The sequence below is a fragment of the Prionailurus bengalensis genome, chromosome X (genome assembly GCF_016509475.1).
Source record: "Prionailurus bengalensis isolate Pbe53 chromosome X, Fcat_Pben_1.1_paternal_pri, whole genome shotgun sequence".
NCBI classification, from domain to species: domain Eukaryota; kingdom Metazoa; phylum Chordata; class Mammalia; order Carnivora; family Felidae; genus Prionailurus; species Prionailurus bengalensis.
Window position 1 is genome coordinate 126673449 of NC_057361.1, and position 21304 is coordinate 126694752.

The 21304-nt window shown below is 56.6% G+C and overlaps 1 protein-coding gene across 1 annotated transcript; it reads right to left on the reverse strand.

Moving 5' to 3' along the window:
• Positions 1–9112: 9112 nt before the first annotated feature.
• LOC122477208 (paraneoplastic antigen Ma6E-like) lies at positions 9113–16631 on the reverse strand. The gene is made up of 2 exons (XM_043570074.1): positions 16188–16631; positions 9113–12459 (listed from the first exon to the last, which is right to left on the reverse strand). Exon 2 carries the CDS (start codon positions 12447–12449, stop codon positions 10458–10460), a length of 1992 nt encoding a protein of 663 aa, XP_043426009.1. The 5' UTR covers positions 12450–12459; positions 16188–16631; the 3' UTR covers positions 9113–10457.
• Between the last annotated feature and the right edge of the window lie 4673 nt (positions 16632–21304).

The following is a 21304-nucleotide window of genomic DNA, read 5'->3' on the forward strand; positions in this document are numbered from 1 at the left end:
AAGGAGGAGGTACGGGCCCAGAGAAGGCACCTAGGCAGAAGAGGTTGGGGTGTGGGGGAAGGGCGGTAGGCCCAGGGCTGTGCCCTTTACAGCAGGGAAGCAAGGCAGCTGTAGGAGGAGAGGCTAGACACAAACAACAGGGACACTCGAGATGGATTTAACTAGATGAGGTGAGCCTAGAAGGGCCAGATTTCACACGTGGGTGGAGGAATGCAGGTACAGGAAGTAACACTGTAGGGCAAAGAGGGTACCAGCCCTTTCTTTTGCCCCCATGGTACGTGGGACAAGAGATGGAGCGTAAGGTGGTGGCCCCTCAGTTGAGGTAGGAGGTGGAGGAGAAGGAAGTACGAAGGCCAAGGGTAATCGGCACAGCAGAAGGCCCGGGGAGGACAAGAGCAAAGGAGGTGATGCAGGTCCAGTGCAGAGAGGGAGTGGGGAAAGGATGGATGCCCAGCATCTCAGTGCCAACCGACGGGAGTCAGGGAGTGAGTCTGATACGGTCAACTGCAGGCAAGATTTCCCAATGGACCTCTGTAGTCGCTGAGAGAGTCCTTCTCTCCCACCAAACTCCGAGCACCACGTCTATGCCCCAAATCCCTAGCCCAGGCTGGCCAAAGCGGATGCCCCACCAATGTCAGTGTCTTTGAACGATACTTACTATGCGAGCCAGCCTGAGGACGCAAACGGCTAGGAGCTGGGGGTGCCTTAGGGAGCCATGCATTCCCTGCCTTCGCCGAGCTTACAGTCGCAAAAGTAAAAGGGGCATCTCTCCAGGAAGACAGTGGGGTCATGAAGTAACGATGCTGGCGACAGAAGCTCTGAGCAGAGCAGGACTCTGTCGCAAAATCCAACACAGCAGAGCCACTCCCTGATGGTGCCGTCTCGGGCACAGCATTCACCGACGTGAGCCTCAGTTTCCTAACATATTCCTCATTTCGGCCCCGCGTATGTAACCCATGAGGCTTTGGCACGCGCATCCCAATTCTACGGGATCCTCTCCTGCCCCTGCTATTCATCCTTCAGGCTTCAGATTCAAGGTCAACTGCTCAGAGGCCTTCTCTAAGCCCCACCCACAGGCAGAATCAGTAAAGGGAGGGCTTTTAAAAGTGAAATGTGGAAAAGTGCTACAAAGTGCCTTTGGTATTTCCTTGAACCGTGAGATCTGAACGGAATGTAACTTTCGGAAAGTTGGTAACCAAAGCAATGGAGTTGAGAGGGTTTCTCAGCAGGGTGGCTTTCATCACTTGACCATGTGGCCACAGAAGCTGCCTCTGGCCCTTCCTGGGCCACCCTGGCCTGAGTCACGGGACTTTCTAGGTTAGAACATATGTTTCCATCAGCCAAGCTGCTGATCAAAGATCTTGTCACCAGTGACCACTCTCCCACCCGCTACCTTTGGAACTGTGCTCACTGACTGAGAGCCAGTTCTCAACCTTGAAGCCTCGGGGTCCTGAAATAGAAACCACCAAGGCAAGGCTTCTGAAGATGGTGCCTCCAGGTGGAAGAGAGATTACCTGGGCTCTGAGGAGCTCCCAAGGAGGTTAAGGACAGCGAGTGAGACACAGGTGGCCCACGATGTTGCAGGCAGTAACAGAGGCAAGGCGGGAGACACTTGGAGAGGGTGTCTGTGGCAGAAGGGGTCCCAAATGTGGGAAAATGACCCAGCCTGAGGAGGCAAGGGCACCGGTGGCCAGTGGGGCTGCCGGCCTGCTGGGCTGTGTGATTATGCTGACAAAATATGCCAGCTACCTCCTCTGGGCCACCTTCTTTCCAGTTGGGGCACTTGGAGATGCAAAGAGAAGGCAGCCACGCCTCTTACCACTTCTCTGCCTCCAAAGGTCCCTCAGATACCCCGTCACCTGCCCTTGCCTGGAGGGGGTACTTAAAACTGGCCTTCAGGGCCCCAGGCAAGACCCAGGGCCCCTGGAGCCCTGAGAAGATAGCCCTCACAATCCCCCTTTCTTGGACGCTGCAGCGTGGGAGCCCTGCTGCCCTCTAAATTTCACTTCATCTTCAGGTAGTACAGCTTTGAGAAACATGTCATGCCTTAGGCACCAAAGAAATGGCTTTCCTCCATCCCTCAGATCCTAACTTGAATCAGGGCCAAGGGACACCCACCCTGATATCTGTGGATTGTCATGCGCATGTATTTTTTGAGGGCTCGCTAATTCAACATGGCTACCTGAGCCTTTTCATTGGCCACAATAGATGGGGGTGGGGGGTGGGGGTCTTTAAGAAAATGGCACTGCTGGAGCGCCTGGGTAGCTCAGTCGGTTGAGCATCCGACTTTGGCTCAGGTAATGATCTCGTGGTTCATGAGTTTGAGTCCCGCATCGGGCTCACTGCTGTCAGCACAGAGCTCGCTTTGGATCCTCTGTCGCTCTCTTCTCTCTGCCCTTTCCCCACTCACGCTGTCTCTCTCAAAAATAAATAAACCATTTTGAAAGAAAGAAAGACGGACAGAAAGAAAGATTGAAAGAAAGAAAAAGAAAGAAAGAAAGAAAGAAAGAAAGAAAGAAAGAAAGAAAGAAAGAAAATGCCACTGCCATAGGACCCCATTATAGTTCAAAAGTCTGGAGTGCCTTGGGACAGACAGGAGAAGTGACGGAGAATTGCTGTCCTTAGTTCTAATATCAGCGACATCGAGAGTACATAAAGCCACTCACTTCCTCCACCAGATTCCCCAACATGCAACACACACATGCACATCAACCATAGTCCCCAAGTCCTCACCTAGCGTGGCCAGCCTCATGCCCAGGTGGCCCGCCTTCCTGCCCATGTTCTCTTTTCAGCCTTTACTCCTAGGGGAGGGGAGGGAGATCTCCTCATTGGGGTGGGGGTGGGTTTGAGGCATATCCACAGGAGACCATTCTAAGTGATATTTGTGACTCCACAGGCCTGTGGGACTCCCCGGCTCGTCCTTGTCTCCCTCATCCAAGCAGGTGGCCCACAGACTGCATAGTGGCCCCAGACCCACACTTACCAAAACAAAGAACACACTGCCAGAGAAGAGAAGTGCGAGCTAGGTGGTGACTGACAATTGGCCTTGGGCCCAGAAATTAGGAGCGAGATCAAATCTTAAGCTACAACGTTTTGTTCTAGAACCACTGTCTGTCAGAACTCATTCGTCTGAGACCCACAAAGGGCGGGTGCCTTTAGTCCCACAGTGAACTGCTGTTAGAGTTGATCAAATGCTTAACTTGACCGGGAGCAGCGCAGGCTTGTTTACAAAGGCCAAGGTGACTTGTATGAATCTTCAGATGGAACTAAACGCCTAAAGCCAGATCAGGTAGGATGGCTCCTGTTGTGACATGTCGGTTACCAGTGGCACCGTCTGCCTGGCTGGCTCTCTCGGGCAAATTACTTCCGTTGAACTTATAAAGGATTCTGTGCCTTTTAAGGCTGTGGATTCCAGATTCCACGGGAGTAAAGTCTATTGCGTGGCGCAGACTCACTGTACCTAAAGGCGAGATCACTTGGCTGGGAAGCAGCTCTCTGCATGTGGTTTTTCCCTTGCAAATCCCATCACCCATGTCACAGGAGCAGTCTGCTGTTGCCGTGGTGAATTAGTGTTGTACTGCGACCTTGATTCTGAGCAGAAATGTACGTTGCCTTGACCATGATTACACAAAACGCGTTGTCTAGGAAACAGAACAGGAAGGGCTAGATCATTCTTGGCTTTGACTAAAAGCCACACAAGGTTACCTTGTACCCAGTGGGGTCTCAGCTTTCCTCCAGGGTCTCTAGGCTCTGTGTTGTGTGTGTGTGTGTGTGTGTGTGTGTGTGGGCAGAGAGAGAGACTGACAGACAGACAGACAGACAGAAAAGGGAAGAGCGCTAGCTTTCCTCTGCACACGTTGGGAAGTTTCAAGCCAAGCCAAGCTTGTGCAGCTGTTGTTTGGAAGCAGAGGGGGCTTGCAGAGCCCTCTCCCCGTCTCTTACTGGGAGGCTGCTGGGGAATGGAGCAATAACAACTCTGGCCTCCTGTGTGTTCTGTCACCCAATGCAGTTCCAGAGCTGATGAGGCGTGACACTGTGGGAGGGCCCCACTGGGCTCTGGAAAGTGCTGGTTTGCCATAGAGAGTGCCTGGATCCATCTATGGGAAGCTCCCACACACTCTCCTCTCTCCCTCTTCTCTCTCCCTCTTCTCTCTCCCTCTTCTCTCTCTCTCTCTCTCTCTCTCTCTCTCTGTCTTTCTCTGTCTCTCTAACACACACACACACACGTATATTTCCTTGCCTAGCTTCTCTCCAAGCCTCTGCTCTCATTTTGTACAAGACAAATATGTCTCCAGGTGGCCATTGTGTATGTGGTCTCCTTGGTTGTATTTACTCCAAGTGTGAATTGCTCTTAGTGTGGCTTTTATCTCAGTAATATTTGTATTTCCCTCTTCCAATTCTTTTCTGAGTACTGCTGCCTTCCTCTCATTTCCTTCTATTTTCTCATCATTTCTTTAAATTCTCTTTTCTGGGGCGGCTGAGTGGCTCAGCTGGCTAAGCGTTACTCTCTTGATTTCGGCTCAGGTCATGATCCCAGGGTCTTGGGATCTAGCCCCACATCAGGGAGCTCTGTGCTGACAGCACGGAGCCTACTTGGGATTCTCTCTCTCCCGCTCTCTCTCTTCCTCTCTCTCTCTCTCTCTCTCTCTCTCTCTCTCTCTCTCTCTCCTCTCTCTCTCTCTCAAAATAAGTAAATTGAAAAAATAAATTCTCTTTTCTTTTGAGAAATCATCTTTTCTGGAATTGCTTTGCACCTGTGGAGGTTTTTTGTGTTTTGTTTTGTCTCGAGTCTTCCTGTATGTTTTGTGCAATTTCCCCTTGTGATGTGCCTTTCATCTGCTGTTTGCTTCTGTTCCTTTCCTCCTCTTACTATGTGTGTAACTGTTGCTGTTGCCAGTTCATGTATAGGACCCACGATGGGTTGTGAACACACTTGATTTTGCCAACACGTCCACACCGTCTCTAGCTTCCACATTACCTGACTGGGTCTCCGCAGTGACGCTCCACACTCCTGCGGCCTGTCCCTCAGTTTCATCACTCGAACCAGAGATTCGTTTTCTATTTTTCTATGACTTTGCAGACTGTGATCCCTGACTCGCGAGCAGTCTGATTCTTGCTCCCTTCCTGAGGAGGCATCGCTGACCCAGCTGGCTCCCTACCCCGTCCAGACATAGCAGTGTTTGCCTGGAGAGCGTCCTAATTTGTGGTTTGGAGTTGCTGCGGTTCCCAATGCCATTTTTCTCTTTGAAGCTGTCTTTGAAGCGAAGCCAGCCCATCACTCTTCTGTACGACTAGAGAGGCAAAGAGCCCAAGGCCTTGAAGGAATTGCCTTTCTTAAGTGGGTATCTTTTGCAGGCAGCGGAAACTTAGGCATGAGCGCAGAGCACCCCTGGCTGGTCACCAGGGGGCTCTGTACTGGCTCTGGCCCTTTTGACGGGCAAGATAAGGCTTCTTGGGCAATTCCTGAGTCTGAGCTTTTCTTAAACCAGGACCCAGCAGGGCATTCGATTGTGGACCTTCTCATTCACTTCGGAATAAGTTAACAGAGAAGCAACCCCTGGCAGGCAAAAGTAAGAAGGACAATGAGGCATGAAAGCATGCCCCAGGAGGACACAGTGGAGCAAGGGGCAACAAGGAGCCAGCAGCCATGGGCTGGGGGCAGCCAGGGCAGGGCAGCCCCCAGGCAGGGAGTTCTCCGTGAGCCGGGTGGATGAGGGCCTGGTTCAAGGCCGGGCCTCGGTGTGCCTGCCGGTTGAGGCTCCTTCGAGATCAGAACGCACTCCCTAAGGGATACAGATGATGTAGCACAGGGATTGCACCCCTCTCGGTCAGGGGAGCCGCTCCTTTGGGGCCTGATCTCAGCAGAGCTGGCGTGAGGGAAGCAGAGAGGGTGAGCACCGCAGGGGTCAAGAACAAACTGGAAGCCACATCTGTGTCCCACCACTTCACCCCTGGCCCAGCACTTGGAGAAGTGGAAGGAGGCAATTCGGTGGCAGCAGCAGGGCCATAACACCTGGCCTCACTGCTATACTGGCCTCAGGAGTATGTTTGTAAATACCCTTGCTTCATTCATCTCTCCCTTCCAATTCTTGTGCAGATTGCTCCTGGGGTCAACCCTAACCCGGACCGGACCATACGGGGCAGGGAATTCTGGGAGAACTAGTTGCAGCTTAGCCCAGTGGACACGGTAAACCTCATAAACGCTGTCCTCTGTCTGGGGGTGCCTCCCTGCCTCCTCTGCCCCTCCACAACACGCCCCTATGTGGTGAGGGGTCACCCATTTTGTTTCCGAGGGACGTGTGCCTTGGCTCCCTGAGCCTCCCACAGTGCTGTGGGCGCCTGTCTCCTCGGGTGCTGGTGGGCGGGGCTGGGAGAGAGGATCCCTGAGGGGCACCTGCCCAGGGCCAGTCCCATGGAGAGCACAGCTAGGCAGCGCCGCCCCTGCCCCTGCCACACCGCTGGAGCCAGCGGAAGCCTGAGCTCCTGGTGCAGCCCTCTTGGCAAGCTTCCCGAGGCCACCTGGATCCCAGCATATCTGGAACGCACCAGACGGCAAGAGCGGCAACTTAACACGACGATGAGGGAAGCTGGCCACCACGGGAACAGGCGTGCGCTGCATCTCAGCCCTAAACCTTCGAAAACACGGCTCTGGGGCCCGCGACGTGGCCACTGGGCACAGGCTCACCGAGGTCTCCCTCAAGCCATCCTCAGCCCAGATCCCCGCATACCCAGAAGTTGCTGGCTCCCTGGGCACCTGGCTGCCAGGACGGTCTCTGGAGCCCCGCCCCGGTGGACTTGTCCCCTGAAGTCGTGTGGCCACCAGAACGTGTGCGCAGAGCAAGACTCAGCCCCCCACGCCAAGCCGCTGTTGGGGAGCTGCTCAAGGCCAGCTCCTGAGTGCCCTCCAGGGGCACAAAGCCGCGTCCCCCCACCCCCCACTCAAGCAGCCAGCAGGCTTCCCTCTGTTTCATTGCTCAGGGCACTCCATAGTGGGGTCTTACTGGTCCTTTGCTGAATACAGTCACCCCCTGTACAGACAGGAGCTGGGCTGGGACTGGAATAGGCGAGGGGGCCAGGTGGGGGTGTCAGCAGCGTCTGCACTAGGCTTCAGGGAGGGTAGTCCTCTCTCCAAGCTGCCACCCCTTAGCCAACTGTCAGCCATGGATCCGCCCCCCCCCCCCACACACACACCTGGAAAGGGTGTGACCGGTGGGGCAGAGGATCCCTCCCCCCACCCCCCCGCACTCCTCAGGACTCTACCAGCCGCCCCAGAGTACAGGCAGGGACAGGACGGGGCTAGACCGACACGGACTTGCACTGTGGGCCAGACAGAGGGCACGGGAAGGAAACTGAGAAGGAAACGTGGAAGATGTTATCGAGGCCTGTGAGGATGTCCCTGACCACCCCATCTGGGACACGAGTGAAGCACCGGAAGCTCAGGACTTCCCCCGAGCACCCAGGCTGCTCGGCCCCCTCAGCTGGCTGCTGTCAGCCAATGGAGTCTTCCTCTAATTCACACACAAACTTCACCTGGGCCTGGGAGGGGTTCTCAGGCAGGGACGTGTGCCCTCACCCCAAACCGGGGGCTCCCCGCTCTCCACCAGACTGGCTCCCCCTCGGACGTCAGCTGTAGCACTCAGCCCCAAGGCACAAGAGGCCAAGGCCCACCCACGCTGTCCCATACCCCAGGGGCCAACACCTTGAGCTCCCCCACCCTGCTTACCCCCAACCTGCCCTGGAGGCACGAGACATGGCCCCAACTGCCAGCTGCCCAGCAGGAACTGCAATACAAACACCTACTCCTGTGCGGACACTGGATGCTCTTCTAGCAGGTGTCATCGGGGGCTCCCGTACCACGCGGAGTCTTTAGCAATCGCATCTCACTGCAGCTGATGGCAGCACAAATGAGCTGAATAGCAGGTGTCTCGCGGCTGTTTGGGGAGGGCTGGAAAGCCAGGCTTGGGGGCTTTGCAGAGAGGAACAAGGGTCTGAATCGCACTGCTGTGCCGCGCTGAGGGCACTCCTATGGCAGTGGGCACAGACACTGTGACTTGCGGCCCTGATGCCGGACGTGGATGCCGCCGTGAGACCTACGGCTGTGGCTGCTCCTCGGGAGACGGGTCTCACTGCCCCTACTGCCACCAGCCCGCCTGAGACCAATCTGGGGGGCCCCGACTCGTTCCCGTCTCTGGCCCCAGATTCATCTGATTGATGGCTCCTGCTCATGTGCCCAGGCCCTAGCTGTAAGGGAGGCTGGAAGAGTGCCAACCTGGCATTTTCTGCTCCTTTCACAGCTGGCACATCCAGTGGCAAATTCCTGGGACACCGGGCTCACCCAAATGGTCTGACGGCTTCCCACTGCCCTTAGTGTGAAACCCAACTACCCGCCCTCCCCCATCCTTGAACATGACCCCTGCAGACAGCAAACCTTCCCCGCCCGCAGCTAGTGTGGGTCCTCCTTCATTGTGCATCCCAGCGGCCCCAACTTTCTTTTTGCCTTGAGAGCAAGTCTTTTTGCAGGTGGAGGGGGTAGGAAAATGTACCCATTTTCCAGAAACCCCGCAAGTGTCTAATCGGTTGCTCAGTAAGTATTGTCAATGTTGTTGCATGCTGAGATTTTCACATTTACAATACCTCAAATTAAAATACACTTGGGTTTCTTTTTTTTTTTTTTCCCCAAAAATCCTATCACGTTTTAACGCTGGCACTCTCACCAAGGATGCTATAGGCTTTGGAAGCACGACAGCTCTTGGTCGCATGGCCCCACTCCATGCATCACACACCTTAAGCAATATTCAATCCCAGGAACTGGATGCCAGTGACCCCTTTAGCATAGTCAAGGGAAGAAAAAGCATGACTACTCCCGCTCAATTTCAAAGGTGACAGGATCATCCCAAGATGAAGACCAATGGGACCGCAAAACTTTGTAATTCACCTGTAAAATAGAACGGCCCTCAAAAACATCCTATTTTTCCTGTCAAAGTGCCTACCCTACCCTGTCACTGGAGAAGCCTCCCATGGGTGCCGAACAAGAATATTTTCTCTGGCTCCCTCTCCCAACCCCAGGTGACCCTTTCCTCGACTGCCCACAGCAGAGGCAGCACTCAGCTGAAACATTCAATGAACTTTATTGAACAGAAACATTTGCTGCAACCATTGAAGAGAAGGAGGGACAACACAGAGAGGAACGCCGAGCAGCCACTACAGCCCACAGGTCACAGCCCCCCTCCTCTTGGGATCCCAAATGAGGTGCCCCTGTTCCCCCCAACACCGTGGCCCCCCCGCCATAGCCTCCCTTCCTGAGGGCCCCACGATCGGCCTCTGGCCAGGATGATGGACGCTGGCCATGGCCCCTCACTCCAGGGCACTCTCCCCTCTGGCCGACATGCTGGGGCCTGGCCCTGCCCTATGGCCTGCACAGGACAGTCACAGGACGCTGCAAAACGCAGCATGGGGCACTCGGACAAGCCAAAGAAACTCAGTCACAAGTAGCAAGAGAGTGGTACATCAGAGCACAGTTCCGTGGAGACTCTCACAGGCCACCTCTGTCCTTGGTCCAGTTCTTCCTTCCTGAGGTCGCGGGGTCAGCACCAGCCGTGCCTTCTTCTGTCCTTCCCGCCATCTCCTGGGACTGGGCTTCGACAGGTCTCCGGGGCGGGGTGGGGGCAGCTGCTCACATAAGAACACACACACATCTCCACAAGAACAAGCAGCAGTTGGCCTAAACCTACACCGAGGAAGCATGGGCTGAGCTCACGACACCGCACGACAGCGAGCAGAGCCTGGGCTCGCACTGAAGCTCGTGCCACACACCCGGGGCTGAGAGGTGGCTGCTGCGTCAGGCCAGGACACCCGCCGCGGGCTCCTGCACACCTCAGGGCTCTGCACGGGAATGGTAACTAGGGTGCGTGTAGGGGGAGCTGGGGGTGCCACTTGACACGGGGGGGGGGTCACTAAGGGGCCTACAGAGGCACAAGTGGGCTTCTCAGAGCGTGGAGTGACGTGCTCCACGGGTCAGTGAATGAGGGTCCCCCTCTTGGGCGGCCCGAGGGGCCGGCACCCTTGAGACGGCCCCTACCATCTCCCAGGCCAGTGTGGGTGGCACACATTTTCAGGTGCCCCTCACCTAGGCTAGGGCCAGCCACTCAGGGGTGCTTCCCAGGCTGGCTGCCTGGACTGGCAGGGTTTCGCGCTGGGGCTGGGGCTGGGGCTGGGGCGGAGCTGCCATGGGAGGGGGCACCTCTCCCTGCCCCACTCTGCATCAAGTATGGTCATCCTGGTCCGTTGGAAGGGCTGATGGTGGTGGCCAGGGTGCCTTGGGAAGATGGGGTCCTGGGAATTTGGGCTGGGTGGGTTGTTGCCTCCATGTGGGGAGAGGCTGCTGCCCTGGCGTGGCCTCCCCCTGCCTCCAGAGCGCTGCTGCCTGAGAGGAGAGGGGGCCCCTGGGCCTTCTGAGCCTATTTGCCCGAGGAGGACTTGGGGGGCCTCACCTCCCCAGCCCCGTCCTCGTTTCCCGACTCCTCTGGGATGGGCTTGGGCCCCTCCTCCAGGGGCTCCCCAGCCTCCTGGTCTCCTGCCTGGGCGAGGCCCTCCGGCTCACAGCCAGGACCTCCCGGGCCCTCCCTGGAAGCGCTGCCCATCTGGGCAGGGGTGGGGCCCCCAGGGGCCTCTGAGGGCCTTGCCTGAGCTAGGCCCGCAGAGGCGGGAGCATTTTCATCTTCCTGCGTGGCAGGGAAGATCTTGGGGGCCTCCTCAGGGACGAGGGCTGCCCTGGCGGCATCATGGGCTTCAGGAGCAGCCGTATCAGCTTCGGCACTGCCAGGAACGGCCTCACTGGCCCCTAGGTTGGCCGGGGCAGCCTGGGAAGCATCTTCCCTGGCTGGGGAGGCTTCGGCAACCTCTCCACTGGCCCGGGCAGCGGCCAGGCCTCCGGTGCCCACACGGGCCCCCTCTTCCACTTGCAAGTGCTCACTCCTAGCTGCGGTGGCCTCCCATGCCTCGGTCTCCTGAATGAGCCGCAGCATGCCCAGGAAGCCAGGTGGTCTCCTGTCCAGCCGCATCCTCCTCAGCTTGTTCTCGAGCATCTCGTTGGGGCGGGCCCGCATCAGCACCTGCCGGGCGCGCAACTGGTCCGCAACGTTGGGATGGATGGCCCCCTTCTCCACGGCCGACTGCAGCAGGCCTTCCAGGCGAATCACATAGACAAAGAGAGTCTCCTGGGGCCGCTGGCCACAGGTCAGGAACTTCAGCCGTGCGGCCGTGGGGGTGTCCTTCCTCCCAAACACCTGGACCAGCGCGGCCAGGCAATCCTGTGCAGGGACGTCAGGGTTTTCTGCCAGGAGGCCGCACACGAGATCCAGTGCGGGGCCACCCAAGCTCTCCATCAGCCTCCTCCTCCTCTCCCTTTCTGTGATGTGGCACCACAGGTACAGCATGTCGCTGGTGTGATCCAGCCAGCTCTCAAAGGACTCTTCTTCTCGGTGTGGCTCTTCCATTCCAGGAAAGGTTCTCAGTTTCACAGAGGCCCTGTTTTCCAGCACAGGCTGCCAGGCCGGGCTCCAAGGCTGGGTCCAGGATCTTCCTGCACCTATGGCTCCTGCCACACCCACAGCTCCTTCCTCACCTGCAGGTCCCGCCTCACCTGCAGCTCCTGCCACACTCACAGATCCTAACAAACCTGCAATTCCTGCGTCCCCAGCGGCTCCCTCCTCATCTGACTCTCCTGCTTCCTCTTCAGGCCCTGCCTGGCCCACAGCGGCTGCCCTGCCTCCAGTTCCTTCCTCACCTCCAGCCACTGCCCGGCCTCCAGCTCCTGCCTTGCCTCCAGTTCCGTCCTCACCTCCAGCTCCTGCCCCGCCTCCAGATCTTGCCTCACCTCCTGCCTGGCCTCCAGCTTCTGCCTGGCCTCCTTCCTCACCTCCAGCTGCTGCCCCGCCTCCAGCTCCTTCCTGGCCTCCAGCTTCTGCCCTGTCTCCAGCTGCTGCCCCGCCTCCAGCCGCTGCCCCGCCTCCAGCTGCTGCCCCGCCTCCAGCTCCTTCCTCGCCTCCAGCTCCTGCCCCATCCCCAGCTCCTGCCTCGCCTGCCAGGGCAACCCCTGCTTGCCTCTGGGTCTGTGCAAGGAAATTGAGTGTATCCTGTGACTCTGATTCCGGGGCCTGGGGCAGGAAGACCACAGTCCAGGGTCCTCCCATGCCTGGTATTTGTCGGGGGATCACACTTCGGTTTAAATACTGAGCCATCTCCACCAAGGCGACCTTGGATCTGAACTCCTTTCTGAACACCTTGCCCAGCACTCGGTATCTGCCCAGGGGGTGGAGGGCAGCCTGCACGGCCTCCTGGAATTCCTGGTCCTCACAGTCGTCGGGAATGCCCAGGATGAGCAGCGAGCGCTGCTCATTCACGCCCATCCACCTGCACCAGTCACGCAGCACTGCCAGTGCCATCGCCATTGCTCACAACCTGAGGGTGGAGAGAAATGACTGGAGAGGGGCACAGACTGTCGCAGCGTGAGCCCCAGCCTGTGAGTGCAAAGGGGCGAAGGGTGTGTCCAGAGCACACAGCGCCCCCCCCCCCCCCCCCGCCACCGCACAGCCAAGCCCATCCTCCTCACACTGGTGGCCCCCTCTCCCTCTCCTCCTGTTTTGTTTGATTTTCCAAAAACTTTTTTAATACTATACTAATTTATTTACTAGATACAGAGCTGAGCTAGTCACCTTTTCTTTTTTTTTTTCTGGCATCACCTTTAGGAATTGCTGTTTCTCCCGAGGAATATGTCAAGGTTTCAAATTTTTTATGTACATTTTTCCATAATATTCTCTCCCTTCTCTTTCTGATGTCTGTCTGATCTATAGGGATAGCCCTCTTTCATTCCTGATACTGGTAGTGTTCCCTTCCTTCTTTCTTGATTACACTCAACAGGGCTTTACCACTTTTGTTTCTCTTTTAAAAAAAATTTGGGGGGGGGGCACCTGGGTGGCTCAGTCAGTTAAGCCTCCGACTTCGACTCAGGTCATGATCTCATGGTTTATGAGTTCAAGCCCCATATCGGGCTCTGTGCTGACAGATAGCTCAGAGGTGGGAGCCTGCTTCAGATTCTGTGTCTTCCTTGCTCTCTGCCCCTCCCCCATCCCTTCTCTCTCTCTCCTCTCTCTCTCTCTCTCTCTCTCTCTCTCCCTCTTTCTCTCTCTCAAAAAAAAAAATTTTGGGGGCGCCTGGGTGGCGCAGTCGGTTAAGCATCCGACTTCAGCCAGGTCACGATCTCGCGGTCCGTGAGTTCGAGCCCCGCGTCGGGCTCTGGGCTGATGGCTCGGAGCCTGGAGCCTGTTTCCGACTCTGTGTCTCCCTCTCTCTCTGCCCCTCCCCCATTCATGCTCTGTCTCTCTCTGTCCCAAAACTAAATAAACGTTGAAAAAAAAATTTTTTTTAATTTTCTTTAGGTTTGGGGCACCTGGGTGGCTCAGTCGGTTAAGCGTCCAACTTCAGCTCAGGTCATGATCTCCTGGTTCACGAGTTTGAGCCTGGCGTCAGACTCTGTGCTGACAGCTCTGAGCCTGGAGCCTGCTTCAGACTCTGTGTCTCCCTCTCTCTCTGCCTCTTCCCTGCTTGCGGTCAGTTTCCCTCCCTCTCTCTCTCTCTCTCTCTCTCTGTCTCAAATGAAAACATTAAATTATTTTTAAGCTTATTTACTAATTTTTGAGAAAGAGAGAGCTAGGGAGTGTCAGAGAGAGAGGGAGAGAGAGAATCCCAAGCAGGCTCTGCACTGTCAGCACAGAGCCCATTGTGGGGCTTCAACTCACAAACCGTGTGATCATGACCTGAGCCAAAACCAAGAGTCGGACGCTTAACCGGTGAGCCACCCAGGCTCCCCTTGTGTCTCTCTTAAAAACAGAAGCCGACATATGGCTTTGTTAAATGTCTCCATAATTTGCTTTCTAGTACTGACTTCTTTTCTTAGTTACAGCATTTTTTCAGCCAGCTAATTTTGCATTTACTTTATTCTTTTTATAGTTTCTTTGAATGCACCCTTAGGTCATTGACTTTATGCCTTTCTTCTTTTCTAATATAAATATTTAGAACAATACATTTTCTTCTGATTGCTTCTTTAGCTGCCTCCCAATAATTTCAGCAAGTCGTGGGTTTATTATTCAGTTTGAAATATTTTCCAAGTTCCTTCGTGCTTTCTTCTTTGAGCCACGAATTTCCAAATATTTAAAAATACGTTACCGTTACTAATTTTAAATAAAACTCCCCTGTGACCAGAGAACTTATTATGTAAAAACACAATCCTTTAAAACTCATAGAGACTTTTTTATGGCCCAACATATGATGTATCTGGGTGAATGTGCAAAGCACTTTTGTAAAGAATCTGTATTTTCTGTGGAGAACAAGGTCTTGCCCCTCCCACAGCTAGAATCCTTATTCCATCTCCCATCTCCGAGGCGACCCGGAGGCCCCCCCCCACCGGTACCCCCCCCAGAACCCCTCCCCCACGCACCCTGGGCCAGTCAGTGCAGTACCTTCCAGCCCATCCCCCTCCCCGCACCCAGGCTCACCGCAGGGTGGCAGCACCCATCTAGTCCCTGGAAGCAGGGCTCCCCGACACGCTTAGACATTAGCCTTCCTCTCCCACCTCCTCACAACCGGAGCTCTCTGTCCCCCCTCCCAACCGTTACCCCTCGCTCCCTTGCTCTCCACACCCTCAGCCAGTCACCCTCCCTTGTGGCCCTCCGAGTCGGAGTCGCGCACCCACCTTAGCCGTCCCCTCTAGCCTCCCCACACCGAGGAGTCCTCCCACCAGCGCCTGCCAGCAGGGACCCTTCCCCCCCACACACAGGCACACACCCCGAGCGGGCGCCCCCTTCTTGCCAGGGGCAGTTGGCGCCCTTCTTTCCCCGCTCCCCCTTCCGCCCCGCACAGCCCGGTAGCTTCCCACCCCCCCACGCCTCCCCAGTCCTAGGCTCCTCCCCATCCCCCCCACCTCAGCAGGATGCTCTTCCCCCTCCCCTTCCGCCACTCCCAGTAGCCGTTAGTCCTCCCACCCAGTCTGAGCACCGGGCACCCTTCCTCTCCCGCACCCCCGACACCAGTGGTCAGGAGCTCTCTCCCCCTAGCCCCCGAAGCTAGCCGCCACCGCCCAGCGGCCAGCCCTGCCCTCTCACCACCCCACCAGGGAATCGTCCCCGCCACCGTCCTCCCCAGCGGTGCTCCCCTCAGGCCTCCAGCCTCTGGCACCAGGGAGCCCTCCTTACCTGCTCCTCACAAGCTTAGATATTAGCCCCACTGGAGTGCCCAACCAGACGCCCCTCAGCCAGCAGGCCTCCTCTCGGGCCTCCGACACTGTGGAATCTTTCCTTCCCTCGGCTGCCCCCGCCCCGCTCCCACACCGCCACGGGCGTCCGCGTTAGTTCTCCCCTCACCCGCAAGCATGCCCACCGTCCCCCCAACCTCCATTCGTGCCACGAGGCCTCTTTTCCGCCCAACGCCCGCCCACGAGCCCTCTATTCAGGCGACTGCCCCTCCCCCATGAGCCCTCTATTCGGCCACGAGGCCTCTATTCCGCCCAACGCCCGCCCACGAGCCCTCTATTCTGCCCAACGCCCTCCCCCCATGAGCCCTCTATTCGGCCACTAGGCCTCTATTCCGGCCACAGCCCCCACACAAGGCCGCTATTCCGGACACCAGCGCACCCCCCCCCCGCGAGTTCTCTATTCTGGCTACCGCCCCCCCCCAACCACGAGCCCTCTACTATGGCCACGGGCCCCCCCCGCAACGAGCCCTCTATTCAGGCGACTGCCCCCCCCACGAGCCCTCTTTTACGGCCACCGGCCCCCCCCCCCACGAGTTCTCTTTTCCGGCCACCGTCCCCCCCCCTCACGAGGCCTCTATTCCGGACACCCCCCCCCCCAGCCCTCTTTTCTGGCCACGAGCCCTCTACTCCGGCCACCACCACCCCCCCACCCAACCACGAGCTCTCTACTCCGGCCACCGGCGACCCCCCACAAGCCTTCTATTCGGGCCACGGGCCCCCCCCAGGAGCCCTCTATTCAGGCGAATGCCCCCCCCCCCCCCACGAGCCTTCTATTCCGGCCATCCTCACCCACCTCGGCTCCCCGCCCGGGCACCCGCACCCGACGCAGCCGGGAACTCCGAAGCCCCGGCGCTAACACGGCCCGCGCCCACCCTCTTACCTTCTCCAGCTGGGGGACCGACCCCACGCTCCCACTCACAGGGGTCTGAAGAACTCGCCTCAGCCGCACAGCCGGGAACTGCGTGGCCGCCTCTCCCAAGCACTCGGTGCGAAGGCCACGCGGGCTTCCAGCTCTCCCAGAAGCCCCCAGGCCGAGAAGCTAGAAAGTTCTCGGCGACGCGCTCTTTACGGAGCAAATGATTGGACCAGGAGAGCACGTGAGGAGGCAAAATGTTACTGTAGCGACTGGGCCTCGCGAGCCGTGGGGGCTCGAGGTTCCAAGGCTCGGAGCCTGCAGAAGGCTCCCCGCCTTCACTTTGCACCCATACGACGGCCTACCGACAAGGCGGTGGCGTCGGAGGGACAGACCTGCAGACCCAGGGCTCATGGTGGCGAATCGGGCAGAGTTCCTTCAGAGGTGGCTTTCTATGGTGGTTGGTAAGGTCACAAACATATTCTCTATTTCTATTGATTTCGGATCTAGCTGTTTCAACTGCTGAGGCACACATGTTAAAATCTCCACCTGTACTTGTGGGAAAGTCTGTTTTTCTCTGGATTCTGTCAACTTTTGTTTCATGTATTTGGCAGCCCTTTTATTGGCTGCAAGGACGTCTATCAGTTCTGTGTTCCTGATTAATTGATGCTTACATCATCATTACCTTTTATGTTGGGTGATAGTCTTTGCCTTTAAATATGTTTTGTCTAATTTAATAGAGCCATTCCCACTTTCTTAGGCTTACTATTTGCATGCTATATAACGTGGGATTCTCTCACTATCAACATATCGGAGTCTTTATTTTTATTATTTAAAAAAATGTTTTTAAATGTTTATTTATTTTTGAGACAGAGACAGAGCATGAACGGGGGAGGGGCGGGGAGAGAGGGAGACGCAGAATCCCAAGCAGGCTCCAGGCTCGGAGCTGTCAGCACAGAGCCCGACGCGTGGCTCGAACTCACGGGCTGCGAGATCATGACCTGAGCCGAAGTCGGACGCCCAACCGAATGAGCCACCCAGGCGCCCCATATTTTCAAATTGCATCTCTTGTAGACAGCAAAATCCTCGCTCCTTCTTCATTCTGACAATCTGTGCCTTGCAGTTGCAGTGTTTAACCCGTTAACTTTGACCATACCTTTTGAACGGTTGGATTTAGGTGTGTCTTCTTACTGTCCGTCTCAGTCTGCTCATCAGGCTGCTGTGACAAAATACCACAGACTGGGTGGCTTATAAACAACAAAATATTTCTTTCTCACAGCTCTGGAGTCTAGAAAGGCCACGATCAAGGTCCTGGCAGATTCTGTGTCGGGTGAGAGCCCGCTTTCACAGTTAACAGACAGCCATCTTCTGCCCATGTCCACAGGAGTGGGTGAGGGACCTCTCCGGAGTCTCTCTTATGATGGATGGCACTAACCCCATTCAAGGGCTCCTCCCCACGACCTAATCACCTCCCAAAGTCACCTCCTAACTCGCTGCGATTGGGATTTAACATGTGAATTTGGGGGAGGACACGAACATTCAGTCTGTAGCACTGTCTGTCCATCTATTTTTGTTCCTATGTTCCCCTTTTCCTGCCTGAGATAATGAATTATTTAAAATCCCACCGTAACTTATCTACGGCTTTTTTAGGCAGTTATCATTTTGCATTGTTTTTACAGTGGTTCCTCTACAGACTACAACGTATACCCTTAACTGTTCACTTGTCTACTTGAGGTTAGTGTTGTACCACTTTACGTAAACGTAAGAACCTTCCCACCATATAGATTCATTCGCCCTCTACCTCATCCCTCATGCTGTAGTTGCCATATGTGTTACGTCTACCTCTATTATAAAGCCTACAATACACTAGTATAGTTTTTACTTGACATGGTCATAGGTATGATAAAGATATTGAGAGCAAATAAGTATTCTTCAATAGTTGCCTACATGTTTACCATTTCTGGCGTTCTTCATCTCTAACCAAAAAATCAAATTTTCCCTCCACTGTCATGTTTCTTTAGAAAGACTCCCTGGGGTGTCTGGGTGGCTCAGTCGGTTGGGCGTCCGACCTCAGCTCAGGTCATGATCTCACGGTTTCTGAGTTCAAGCCCCAAGTTCAAGGTGAACAAGGCACACATCCTCAATTTTGGGCCTTTCACATGGGGATTCCATTCACTGTGGCTGGGGACTCAGGGAGAGCACCAGCCTGGGTAGAAAAGCATGAGTCGCATTTTGGACATGTGAGTTGCACGCATCCAAGTGGCGATGTCTAGAATGCAGCTGGATAGAAGGGGCAGGGACTCTGAGGAGACGTCTGGGCTAGGGAAAGAGTAGGGCATTATGGAAAGCTCCAGGTGGCCCGGGGATGAGTCCACCTCTTAGACGTGTCTCACCTGCCCCTCCTCCCAAGTGTAGACATAGGCCTGGGGACGGGCCCCTAGTGGGAACAGGCAGTGGGGGGCGAGGTGCAGCTGGCTGCAGGTCGACCTCAGGCTGAGTAGCTGCCCTAGGCTGCTGGAAGGTGAGCCTCCCGTCCGCCAGGACACCTCGGAAAAGCTGGATAGCTCTCGCAGGTCCCTATGATTGGTGACCCTTCTGGCCACAGCCCCTGCCGCCCAAAGGAATGCCTGGAGACAGGACACTGCTGGCTGCTCTCCCAGCAGCCATTCGCCCTGACTTCTTTGCTCTGAGGACCCCCTTTTTGGTTTCAGTGTCTGTCCCTCCCTCACACAGCTCAGGGCATGATAACCCCCAATCCCCAAATCCAGAGGCAGGTCTGATTGGTCCACGGCCAGCGGCGCATGGCATTCCTAGGGCAACTAGTAGTGATCTGGGCAGCCCACCACCCAAAAGGCCCAGCAGGGTGGGAGGAGAGGACTCACATTCTGTGTGAGGAGGAGGGCTTCTCTTTCTTCGGGCAGGGTCAAGGAAGCACGTGGTCCCTACTGCTGCTGACAGACCTTCCCCAGAACACAGAGAGCAGCCTGACTCCGGAGCCAAGACTCGATGCTACCAGGAGGCTGGGTCGGGGCGCCTGGGGGGGCTCAGTCGGTTGCGCGTCCGACTTCAGCTCAGGTCATGATCTCGTGGTTCACGAGTTCGAGCCCCACGTCGGCGTCGGCCTCTGTGCTGACAGCTCGGAGCCTGGAGCCTGCTTCGGATTCTGTGTCTCATTGTCTCTCTGCCCCTCGCCCACTTGTGCTCTGTCTCTCTCTGTCCCTCAAAAATAAATGTAAAAAAAAAAAAAATTAAGAAGGAGGCTGGCTCTTGGGGCAGTATAGCACCTAAGGACACAGAGTGGGGGGGGGGGCATCAAGGGACAGTGGTAGGCACATTGGGAGTGTCAGTGAAGGGACGGGGTGGCCATACTGGAAGGGACAGTTGAGGGACCGTGGTGGCCACACTGAGGAAGGACAGCAAAGGAAAAGTGTTGGCTCCCCTCTGGGAGATTCAGCGGCCAGAGCAGCAATGCCATCATGGGCAAAGCCCCAGCTCCAGCCTGAGCTTCAAGCCCACAAAGGCCAAGGTGGGCTGTTTGGAAGGGAGGGTTTTGCTCCCTCCTGGCACCCAAGCCCGACGCCACTGCCCCCACCATCCTCGCTACGAGCGCCCCATCAAACCTCAGGGACCCCAAGGGTATGAGGACTGGCCCCCCATGTGACATAACATCTCCCCCCGCACGAGCCACTCAGTGTTCTGACCCTCGCACCAGGTAAGGAGCAGCCTCCGTGACCCGGCACGCTGACTGCCACGCGCATTCCCAGCTACCGCACACCCCAGGGCCCCCCTCCCCCCGCCCGTCTCCCAGCAGGACGGTTTGGACCGCCCCCTCCTCCACCCGCAGGCTCTGCTCCATCCATGCCACCTTCACCACAGGGGTGCGCAGGTGCGGGGACCTGCATAGAAACAGCTTGTGCTGTCCATCTGTGCACAAACCAGCTCACCTCCCATGTCAATCCCGGGCTCTGTCTGTCACCCTCAGTTGGTGTCAAGGCTCTGCACGGGCCCCGCACCGACTTCCTCCATGGGAGGAATGGGCTGGCAGAGCAGGTCGGCCACAGCGTAGGTGGCATGTGGGGCACGGGTGGCGTCCTCCCGCAGGCACCACCCCAGGCCAGCCACCTGCGACTTTGTCCCACGGCCTCCTCGGGCCTGGCCTCCCTGCACCTGGCTCAGACCCCACCCTCCCCAGCGAGAGGTTCACTCACTTCCACTGATGACTTAGATTCCCCTGGACTCCTTCTTCAGTCCCCTTCCCCACTGGGGTCCCTGGGACCTGCTGCCCTCAGGGCACCATCCCCTGCCTGCAGTGGGCGAGGCTGCCTCTCTCCAGGAAGGTTCACCCTCCTCCCACAATGAAGGGAGGCACATGGGAGGAGAGAGGGAGCAGGACGGCCCTGTGCCGATCACTGTTGGAGCCGACCGGGGCATCCACAGACTTCTGTCCTATTACGCTCTCCGGGCTCGGCGTGTGTTTGAAATTCTTGGGAATAAAAAACTTGAAAAAAGGCTAGAAGGGAAATTTTCCTCCTGCTACAACGGTGGGCTTATCAGTTTCTCTTCGTAGGTCTATCACCTCTGCTTTAGGCATTCTGACGCTGTCCAGGCTAAGTGTAGTAATGCCACCACCGCCGACGTGAGAAGCCCAAACGGTCGAACACAATGACACATCGTCTCTCTTTTCTTTGTTTTCACAGCCCTGTTACAACCATTCCACAGTGGGTGCTGGCACGCACTCCTAGAACCTGCTCCTGGCCTGCGGCTCTCACGCCCATCCTTCCATAAAGGTTGAATGTTCCGGGCCAAAGGGGCTACCTTCCCTGAGTCTGTCCCACCCTCCGCCATCCAATGACTGCCAGCTGATGTGGGGCGGAAAGGCCCAGCCCCTTTCCCTCAGCAGGCTCAGCCCGTTCCCTGGGATGTGGGTTTTCTGGGGCTGCTGCCGTGAGTTGCCACAAGCCAGGTGGCTTAAACCTCTAGGAGTGCACGCCCTCGTGGCTCTGGGGGCCGGAAGGCCAAACTTAAGGGTGTTAATAGGGCTGCGCTCCTTCCAAAAGCTGGGAGCAGGGGAGCGTCTTTCTTGCCTCTCCGGGTCTCGCAGGGCTCTCAGCATTCCCGGACTGGTGGCCGCACGCCTCCATCCT